This window comes from Grammomys surdaster, unplaced genomic scaffold (genome assembly GCF_004785775.1).
Source record: "Grammomys surdaster isolate TR1022 unplaced genomic scaffold, NIH_TR_1.0 339, whole genome shotgun sequence".
NCBI lineage: Eukaryota > Metazoa > Chordata > Mammalia > Rodentia > Muridae > Grammomys > Grammomys surdaster.
Window position 1 is genome coordinate 948,715 of NW_021604758.1, and position 10,561 is coordinate 959,275.

Below are 10,561 nucleotides of genomic sequence, written 5' to 3' on the forward strand. Positions count from 1 at the left end.
TGCACACCCCAGCCCTCCTCCTTCAGAGCCAGGGGTGCACACCCCAGCCTTCCTCCCTTTCTCAGACCCAATCCTAGGTTCACATCACTCACGTGCTCCAGTCATAGCCCGTGGGCTCTGGGTTGCTTCGTACGTCACAGGTCAGTATGGCCTCACTGCGGCCAAGGTACCAGTTGTCATCATAGCCAGAGATAGATACTTCGGGAGGGTCTGGGAGAAAAGGATGACTGACTCAGAGACAGGCAGCATTCAGAACTGGGGACAAGTTAGCAGCATTGGTGGTGAGAGATCGTCAGTCGTAACAAACGTGGGTTAGCAGGCCATAGGAAGCCAGGGGAGCCAGGCTCACACTGACGGTCTCAGGATGAACATGGCTGGAAAGGACCACTGCAGATGAAGTGGGGGAACTCTATCACAAAAACAAGGGCACAACCATCCCACTGGGATCCCGAGTCTGCTGTCACAGTGAGTGACAGGATACTGCAAATACCAGGTCTGAATGGCATGTTTCATGATTATAACCCTAGCACCGAGGAGGTGGAAGGAGGAAGATGAGTTCAAGGTCATCTTCAGCTACGGAGAGCTCAAGGATAATGAGGTCCACGAGAGACCCTTGCTCAAAAAACAGAGGCTGGAGAGATGGCTCGGTGGTCAAGAGCAAGCACTGCTCATACTGAGAATCCGGCTCCCAGCACCCGCAGCAGGAGACACACATCTGCCTGTGTCTTCAGCTCTAGAGCCACCCAGTGCCTCTGCCCTACACTCCCGTGCATAGAAAGTTCAAGGCCAGCCAGGGCAACACAGCAAGATTCTGACTCAAAACAAACTAAGGTGTGTGTGTGTGTGGGGGTCCCGGCCTGTGTGTGGAGAGTGCTGGGAGGTGTCCCCAGATAAAAATGAGGGCTGTCACCATAGGCAGTTTCTGCAGAAGCCTAGGACACTTTGGGAAGGCTTGGGGAAGCCCAGGGACTCTAGAGGCCAAAGGTAGGAGAGCAGGGGTCAGAGGAAGGTAATTTAAACAGGTGGCGTGGCTGGTACACTTGCCTAGCCTGCACAAGGCGCTGAGTTTCACTCTCAGCTCCTCATAGGAGCTGGTGTAGTGCTCTAGGCCTGTAAGCCTTACATTTTATTTTTAATATATAATTATTCATTATTAATTACATGAATACACTGTAGCTGTCTTTAGACACACCTAAAGAGGGCATCAGATCCCATTACAGATGGTTGTGAGCCATCATGTGGTTGCTGAGAATTGAACTCAGGACCTCTGGAAGAGCAGTCAGTGCTCTTAACCACTGAGCCATCTCTCCAGTCCTATCCCTGTACTCTTCAAGTGGCATCTGTGGTGTCTGGTGGATCAGAAGTTTCAGAGCAGTGGTTATCCTCAGCTACGTGAGGGCAGCCTGGACTACACAAGACCTTGTCCGGAAACAGAAGAATTGGAAACCCTTGGGAGGCCGCTCAGGGATGAAATCCCGGTGACTCAGGCAGGAGAGCGCCCCGTGTGGAGGCTACAGGTTACAGGCACAGGTTATGGGTCTGCGCATGAGCACATCTTCCTCAGCTCTCTAGGGTGTTTGAGGCTAGACCAGGCTACTCGAAACCCTGTCTCCAAAAGTGAATCAATGACTAAATCGTGTGGCAACAGAGCGGGTGACCAGCGTGGACCGTGGTCTAGGAGAGTTGAAGGCTTTCAGGGAACCACACATTACCTAGAAGCCAGAGAAGATGCAGGGGACAGCTGTTTGCAGGCAAACCCAGACTTTTTCTTTTTTTTTTTCAAGACAGGGTTTCTCTGTGTAACAACCCTGTCTGTCGTGGACTTGCTTTGTTGACCAGGCTGGCCTCGGATTTACAGAGATCTCCCACCTCTGCCTCCTGAGTGAGTGTTGAGCTATTTCCTATTTACGCCTGGCATATTTTCCTATTTGAAACCGCGAAGTAAGTGAACCTTTGGGCTCCCAACCCTCTTTCAGCTTATCTTTGATTCCGGAAGGCAGGAACCCACAGAAGCCAGTGTACCACTCAGTACCTGGGAGACTCAGGCTAGGGGGGATCTCTGGTAGAGATCATAGGCAAGATTTGGCTGGTGGAGACGGAGGAAACCAGAACCAGAGCCAGTATGGACAGCGTGTGAGAGAAAGCCACCTCCCGGCACACTCACAGCGCACGGAGAGGGTCACCGGCAGCAGGATCGGCTCTTCGAAGCTCTCATGTTCCACTCTGCACGTGACCTTGACGCCATCCGCTCGGCCCACGGGCACCAAGGAGTATCGGCTGATGATAGTGACCGTGCCAGCCTGTATCCCCGGCTCCTGAATATCTCTGGCCTCTCCACCCAGCGATGAGATCCAGGTGATTCGGGCAGGGGGGCGGCCCCCCGTGGAGACACAGCGGGCAACAGCCACGGACTGCGGGCCAATTGTGACCTCCTGGGCTTCAGCGTGGTTCTCAGGCTGGGCTGGGGAGACGACCAAAGAAGGCTTGTGACTCACAACCTGCAGTCACTTCACAAACATCTCAACAGAGGTTGGGGTGAGGGCGGGGAGACACGGACACGGGACCAGACGGAACCAGACAGGACGGACTTATGGACAGACAACATGGAACCACATAATAAGGTTCTGTTTCCTGGGTTCAGAGCCCAGCTCACTAGCTTAGCATATGCATAGCTTTTCTCTGATATCACAAGGGACTGATTCACGGATTAAAGAAACTGACATACCGAGTGCTTCGGATCTGTCTGGCACACATTATTCTAGTCTGAGTAATTAATATATATATTAATATATGTTGTATATTAATATATATGTTAATAATATACTATATATAATTTGTGTATTATATTTATAATACATTGTATTATATATCATTGTTATATTGTTATTTATATGTAATTATATATATCATATAATATAAATGATATACCTATGTATATATAACTTTTTTCAGACTAGGTATCACAATGTGGTCTCGGCTGACCTTGAACTCACAGAGATCCAACTGCCTCTGCCTGAGTGCTGAGATTAACGGTGTACACCACCAAGCCAGGCCCATGTAGGACATTTTACAATCTCCACTGGGCCGTATCAGAAAGATGCACAGACCAAGCAAGGGTGGGAGCACAAACTGTGATCTGACCACTGGGAGAGGCTGAGGCAGGAAGACGTTGAGTTTGAGGTTGGCTTGATCTATATACTCAGACTTTGTCTCAATAATCGACAATCAAAAGAATAAATGGGGTACGGTAGGTGGTGCTCGACAGCACTGGGGAAGAGGAGCAGAAGTTCAAGGCCACTCAGCCACACAAATTTCAGGTGAGCCTGAAATACATGAGATTTTTGTCAAAAAACAAAACAAAACAAAACAACCAGAAACAAACCAAAACAGAACAACAAGGTTACTAAAATTAATAGATAAATCAAAAGCAGAGACAGAGTGTCACAGCCTGGAAGAAAATGAAAACTCTGTAACTGAGCCTATGGTTTAAAAGTCCATCCAACCTGAGCTGGGCGACGGTGGCACACGCCTTTAAACCCAGCACTCCAGAGGCAAAGGCAGGCAGATCTCAGATCTCAAGGCCAGCCTGGTCTACAGAGTGAGTTCCAAGATAGCCTGGACTACACAGAGAAACCCTGTCTTGAAAAACAAAACGAAACAGCAACAACATAAAATCTGAAACCTTTTTTTTTTAAAAAAAAAAAACAAAAACAAAAACCCCAAACCCAACCAAATTAAAAAAAAAAAACTGAGGGCCTGAATGTGGCGTGGGCTCAGTGGGAGAGCTCCTACCAACCAGGCTGAAGCACCAGGCTCCCTCCCCAGCACTAGAAGGGAAAAAGCCCAAAGTGTCCTGTCCTATTTGTTTTCCTGTGATAGCCATTGTACTGTGTGCTTCCAAAGGGAATAAAAACAACAGCGATTCCCCAGCTGGCCATTTTTACCCTTTCACCTTATCCTTCCGGAAAACATGGAAAAACCTCCAAGGGAGATAGCAGGGCCCACTCCCTCGTGTGGCTCTATCCAGTATTGTCTCTGGAGCCAGGACTCATGGGTCCCACTGTTTCCTCCTGACCACCAAACAGGGTCCATCAGGTGGTCCTGCCCATCAGTGCCCACAGGGATGTTCCAGGTCCTTCCCTTGGGAAGCCCCTCTTGCCCGTGGACCCTGGCTAGGGTGCAGTCCTAAGTTGGGGGTTCTATATTCTTTAGATCCCATCCCCAGCTCAAAGCCAACTTCAAGGGGACTTTTCTGGCCTCTTGTGGCTCTGATATCACCAGGCTCTCCACAGAGGCAGAAGTTACTGGATCCACTGTACCTATGGCCTAATCAATGTTCTAAAAGTAGGCCTGCCCCGTCTTCCCCACCTCTCTCTTTCACTACTACTGATGCAAAAGCGAGGACTTCCCAAATGACAGGCAATGCTCTTCCGCTGAGCCATCCCACCGCTTTCGGGTTCTCTCCTGTCTCCCTCCCTTTCCCAGCACAGCTTAGGTGTGCACACCCCAGGATCCTGTGCACGCCACAGAAACGCTCCGTACTGAGCGGCAACCCCAGTTGTCCTTTTATATATTTATTTTTCTTTATCAAACTAGGATCTTGCTATGTAGCCCAGGCTGGCCTCAAACTAGTGACTCTGCATTAGACCCTCATGCTTGTATGCCTGGCTTGATATACTTCTTTCTTTTCTTTCGAGGCAGAGATTCTCTGCGTAGCCCTGTCTGGCTTCAAACTCACAGAGATCACTATCCCCTCACTGTGGGATTCTAGGCAGGGGCTCTACCACTGAGCCACGCCCCCAGCCCCTCACTCGGGGATTCTAGGCAGGGGCTCTACCACTGAGGCACGCCCCCAGCCCCTCACTGGGGGATTCTAGGCAGGGGCTCTACCACTGAGCCACGCCCCCAGCCCCTCACTGGGGGATTCTAGGCAGGGGCTCTACCACTGAGCCACGCCCCCAGCCCCTCACTGGGGGATTCTAGGCAGGGGGTCTATCACTGAGAGCCACGCCCCCAGCCCCTCACTGGGGGATTCTAGGTAGGGGCTTGGAAGAGCTTCATCCCTAGCCAGTACTTTTTAAAATTTGTCTTTGAAGTCCGGCAGTGGTGGCCTTTGATCCCAAGACTTGTGAGACTGAGGCAGGTCAATCTGTGAGTTTGAGGCCAGCCTGGTCTACAGAGTGAGTTCCAGGACAGCCAGGACTACACAGAGAAACCCTGTCTTGAAGAAACAAAAAATTAAGAGATGGAAAAATTTGACTTTGACGCAGAGTCCAAGTTGCCCAGGCTGGCCTTCAACTGACTCTGAAGCTTGCCTCAGCCTCCTGAGTTGCTGGCATGACAGACCTGTTCCCCAGGAACTGGCGAGAGCTCTGCTCTGCGCTATCGGCACAGCCCTCTTGGCATCCCTCAGAAAGGAAGTCCTGTAGAACGTACAGGGAGGCTCCAGGGAAGCTCCAACTCTCTGAAGCCAGAAACAGGCAAAGACACTGGGTATTGTGGTGTCTGGAGGGCCCTGCAGGGCATTTTCCAGCATTAGTGAGAAGTCTCTGCCCTCGGGCCACTCCTGTTGAAGGCACCAAGCTGGGAGTCCTTTACTGCTGTCTGTGGACAGGTGTTGTGCCTGCCTGGGTCTCTACACTCGTGTGCAGTATCCCTAAAGGAGAGCAGACAGCAATGGATCCCTGAGAACTGGAGCTGTAGATGGTTGTGAGCTGCCATGTGCCTGCCGGGTCTCTTCCTCGGAGTCACTTCTCAGCCCCATGGCTGTGGGTGGGTGTGTTCTTTCTGGTTCTCATTTTCCTTCAATCCAGGGTCAGCGGTGTAAAACTGCTTAAAACTGTTTCTATTTTGTACGGCCTCATCGTGTGTCCAGCCAAGGAGAGCCCATGCCTACAGCTCACCCGCTGCTTCCTTGAGCCTTTCCTGTCCTCCAATCCTCCACTCAGGTACATTTCTTTCTTTCTTTTTTTTTTATTCGAACAAGTCGGCCTGGCCTCCCTGTGACACTGAGGAGAATTCCTCACCTTGTCACAGCTCCTGCTTACTGAGAACCCCTCCGCTCTTGTTCTCAAAGTGAAAGCAGAGAAGGGTGTAATGGCCCACGCCTACAGTCCCAGCTCGGGAGGCAGCGGGGTTGTTTGGAATTTGAGGCCAGCGTCTGAGCTACATATTGACACCCTGACTCAAGGAAAAAAAAATACAAGAAACAAACAAACAAACAAAAACCTTGTTGTCTATCATATCCTCGGCAAACAGAGTAAGCAGCTAGCCCTCAGTATGTGCTTAGTTAGCACTTGTCAAAGCTAGGTGTCTTGGCACACTCCTGGAATCCTAGCACAGAGATGGAGGCAGGTCAAGGTCAGCCTTCCATACAGAGTGAGTTCAAGGCTGGTCTGGGCTCCAGGAGAGCCTGTTTAAAAGGGAGGAAGGAAGGAAGTTCAGAAAGTTGGGGCTGAGTATGAAGCTCAGTTGGCAGAGAGCTTGCGCGACTACACACCCCTGTGCTGCTTCTGTCCCCAGGACCCAAGAAACTGGGCGTGATGGCTCGTGTGCTTAATCCCAGCACTTTGAAGTAGGGGCAGAGGCAATTGCTGCCAAGCCTGACACTTGACAGGCTGAGTTTGATCCCCAGGACTCCTGTAGTGTAAGGAGAGAATTGATTCCCAAAAGTTGTCCTCTGATCTTTAAACATTGCAGGGAATGGATAGATACACACACACACACACACACACACACACACACACGCATGCACGCACGCGCATGCGCACATGGACACATACATACATACATACATACATACATACATACATACACACACACCACCATCTCGATAAAACAAACATACAAACTTCTATAAAAACAAAAGTCGCTCGCCAACACATTAAGGACGGTCAACCTGAAAGCTGGGACATGGAGAAATAGCCAGGGTCCCGTCCACTCACCTATGACTCTGAGCCAGGTCACCCCCCTGCGGGTACCGTTGGGAAACGTGGCGAACTCGCAGGTATAATTGCCCTCGTCTTCTACCCTCAGTCCCCGGAAGGCCAGCGTGGCATCCCGCAGGTCAGCGTTTGTTTCCTGTCTTGCTCTGACAAAGGACAGACGCTCCTTGAACTGAGAGTTGGGGAAATCCACGCCGAAGGATGGGTGGAAGGCGGCCACAACCGTGCCATCCAGGCGCTGCCAGGTCACCTGAGAGACGCGCTCCGTCGTGGGTGGGAGCAGGTGGCACGGTAACTCCACGGTGCCTCCCAGGCGGCCCCGAACCTCGGGGAGCACTCGAACCCGCACATCTTGGGCTCCTGGGGAGAGAGGAAAGAGGTCAGTACTGTCGGGGAGGGAACAAGCCAGAGATTCTTTAGGACAGGCAATGCCAAGGCAGAGATGAAACGCCTACTCACTTGATTGACTTACGTTATACAGGGTCTCACTATGTAGCCTGGAGCTGGCCTGGAACCCACAAGAGGTCTGCCTCCCAGTGCTGGGATTCAAACCGTGTGTCACCACACCTGACCCACCTTGTCTTTTTAGTTTTATTTTTTAGATTTATTTATTATTTTTAGTTTATGAGATGTACTGCTTGTTAGTCTGTGCACCGTGTGCATGCAGTGCTAGTGGAGGCCAGAAGGGGGCGCCAGAGTCCCAGACACAGGAGTTACAGGTGGTTCTAACCCTCTATGGGGATGGGGGATCCTCTGGAATTAGCAGTGTGCTCTTTTTGAAGGGAGTGACGGGGCAGGGTTTCTCTGTATAACAAAGTCCTGGCTATCCTGGACTCGCTTTGTAAACCAGGCTGGCCCCAAACTCAAAGAGATTCACTTCCCTCTGCTTCCCTAGTGCTGGGATTAAAGGTCTGTGTCACCAAGCCAGGAGGCAGAGTACTCTTAACTGCTGAGCCATCTCTTAGCCACCCACATTATTTGAGACAGGTCGCTTGCTGCCAGGAGCGCAGTTTCGACCCCCTCAGTCAGTGTTGGGGCTGGAACTCCGGGCCTCATACTAACACAGAAAGTATTTGGTCCATCGCTTAGTTTCCCTCGCTCTGTTCTCTGCCTACGTTTACACTGATGGTGACTGACTCAGCGCATCACACAGGCTAGGTGAGTTACATTCGTTTCTCCCTGAGGGTTTCATACATGTACACAATATAATCTGGTCACTGTCACCCCCCTCCCCGCCCCTCCTGGATGCCTTCTCACCCCCATATGGCTCCTGTTGAACTGAACCCCTTTCTTCCCAAGAAATCTGTCTCCGACTTTGATGTCTTATTTTCTGGGGCTTTGCATGGGCATGGCTGTGGGGTTATCTACTGGAACATGGGACACAAGCCTGAGGCTACCCCACTCTACAGCAAGCTTCCTGACAACCAACTGCCAACGTCTCCTCTAGGAGGAGGGGGGTTAGGGCTCTCACGGGACGCGTCTCCTATTTTCCCACTTCATTTATTTTTTGTTCTTTTGGAGACAGGCTCTCTCTACATAGCCCTAGCTGTTTTAGAATTCACTCTGAGCCGGGCGGTGGTGGCACACTCCTTTAATCCCAGCACTTGGGAGGCAGAGGCAGGTGGATCTCTGAGTTCGAGGCCAGCCTGGTCTACAGAGTGAGTTCCAGGACAGCCAGGACTACACAGAGAAACCCTGTCTCAAAAAACCAAAAAAAAAAAAAAAAAAAAAGAATTCACTCTGTAGATCAAGCTGGCCTTGAACTCAGAGATCCTCCTGCCTCTGCTTCCTGAAATGCTGAGATAAAAGGTGTGCACCACTGTTGCCTGGTTGTATTTTTAATTTTTTTTAATTATTTAATGTATATGGATGTTTTGTCTATGTATGCCTGTGCACCACATGTGTGCCTGGTGCCTACGGAGGCCAGAAGAGGGCATTGGATTCTCTGGAGCTGGAGTTATAGAAAGCTGTGTGTTGCCATGTGGATGCTGGGAATTGAACTCAGGTCCTCTGGAAAAGCAGCTTGTGCTCTTAACTGCCAAGCCAACTCTCCAGTCCCCAATTCCTCACTTAAAAAATATTTTGTGTGTGTGTGTGCGCGCGCGCGCGCGCGCGCACGCGCACGCGCACGCGCACATCTATGCATGGTGTGTCCAGGTACCTGTGCAGGCCAGAAGGGGGCGCCAAAGCCCTTGGAATCAGAGCTACAGGCAGCTGTAGCTGGAATCCGAGCAAGTCCCCTGCACCAGTTCTCTCTTTAGCCAGTCTCCTCACTGGGAGCAAATATAGAAACGAGGAAGCCCGTCTGGTCTTTGGGGGAAGTACTCCACGATGACCCAGGGCACAATAATGTGTGGGTTTAAATCCTGGCCTTAATATCTCTGTGCCTCAGTTTCCCAGCTGCATAATAAAGGCATAATGACAGTGTCGCACACCCCAGGGGTGTTATGAGGACCAAGGAACGCTTGAGGAGCACTCAGCCTAGGTCCACAGGAAACGCGAACTTTGTAAACAAACAAACAGGCTGGATAATTACGTGTGGCCACTGACAGTGAGGCCGAGGTGAGGGCCCGAGGTGAGGGACTCAAAGACAGCACATGACCTGTGTCTATGAGCAACTGCTTACAACCATCAACAGAGAGAGAGAGAGAGAGAGAGAGAGAGAGAGAGAGAGAGAGAGAGAGAGAGCGCAAGCGCGCCCTAGGCAGAGCTGCCTTCTCAGTGGACAGAGGTGAGGGTGTACCGTCCTGGCCTCCTCACACACGAGAACCTAGGGAAGCTGGGGTGTGGTAGCAAGGGCTTTTAGCCCCACTACACAGGAAGTGGAGGCACGTGATCTCTGTGGATTTGAAGAAAGCCTGGGCTACATAGTGAGTTCCAGGCCAGTCAGGGAGACATAGCTAAACCCTGACTCAAAAAACTTAAATAAATAAATAAATAAATAAAAAGAAAATAAAACAAAAAAACCAAAACAAACCAGGGGCTGGAGAGATGACTCAGAAGTTAAGAGCACCCGCTGTTCCTGCAGAGGACCTGGGCTGGGTTCCCTGAGACGGTGGCTCACAATCATCCCAAACTCAGCTCTTCCTCAGACACTGCATACATATGGTTCACAGACATGTTTGTAGGCAAAACACCAATTCACTTAAAACACTCTTTAAAAGAGAAGAATCTGGGTGGTCTGGGTGAGGGAATCTGACAGAACACAATACTGGGGTCAGACGGTGCTAGGGAGGATGGACAAGCGGCCACCAGTTAAGAGAGTCACACCATCTCCGATATGCCTCACCACTCAAACCCAGCAGACCACGTAGACAAAAAGAGCTTCATCTTCTACCACAGAGCAGATCCATATGGGCTGGGAAGAGGATAGCCCAGCAGTGGAGCCCCAGCCTAGAATCCCCCAGTGAGGGGCTGGGGGCGTGGCTCAGTGATAGAGCCCCAGCCTAGAATCCCCCAGTGAGGGGCTGGGGGCGTGGCTCAGTGGTAGAGCCCCTGCCTAGAATCCCCCAGTGAGGGGCTGGGGGCGTGGCTCAGTGGTAGAGACCCTGCCTAGAATCCCCCAGTGAGGGGCTGGGGGCGTGGCTCAGTGGGAGAGCCCCTGCCTAGAATCCCCC

General features: G+C 51.1%; 1 protein-coding gene across 2 annotated transcripts in view; it reads right to left on the bottom strand.

The window, feature by feature from the left end:
- Nectin2 (nectin cell adhesion molecule 2) overlaps positions 1-10,561 on the bottom strand; it is a 32,807-nt gene that overhangs the window by 13,722 nt on the left and 8,524 nt on the right. For both annotated transcript variants that reach the window (XM_028778709.1, XM_028778710.1), the window contains exons 2-4: positions 6,945-7,304; positions 2,165-2,461; positions 93-210 (exon numbers count right to left, since the gene is read on the bottom strand). In XM_028778709.1, the coding sequence (XP_028634542.1) occupies positions 93-210; positions 2,165-2,461; positions 6,945-7,304 (775 nt within the window). The remainder of the gene's footprint in view (positions 1-92; positions 211-2,164; positions 2,462-6,944; positions 7,305-10,561) is intronic.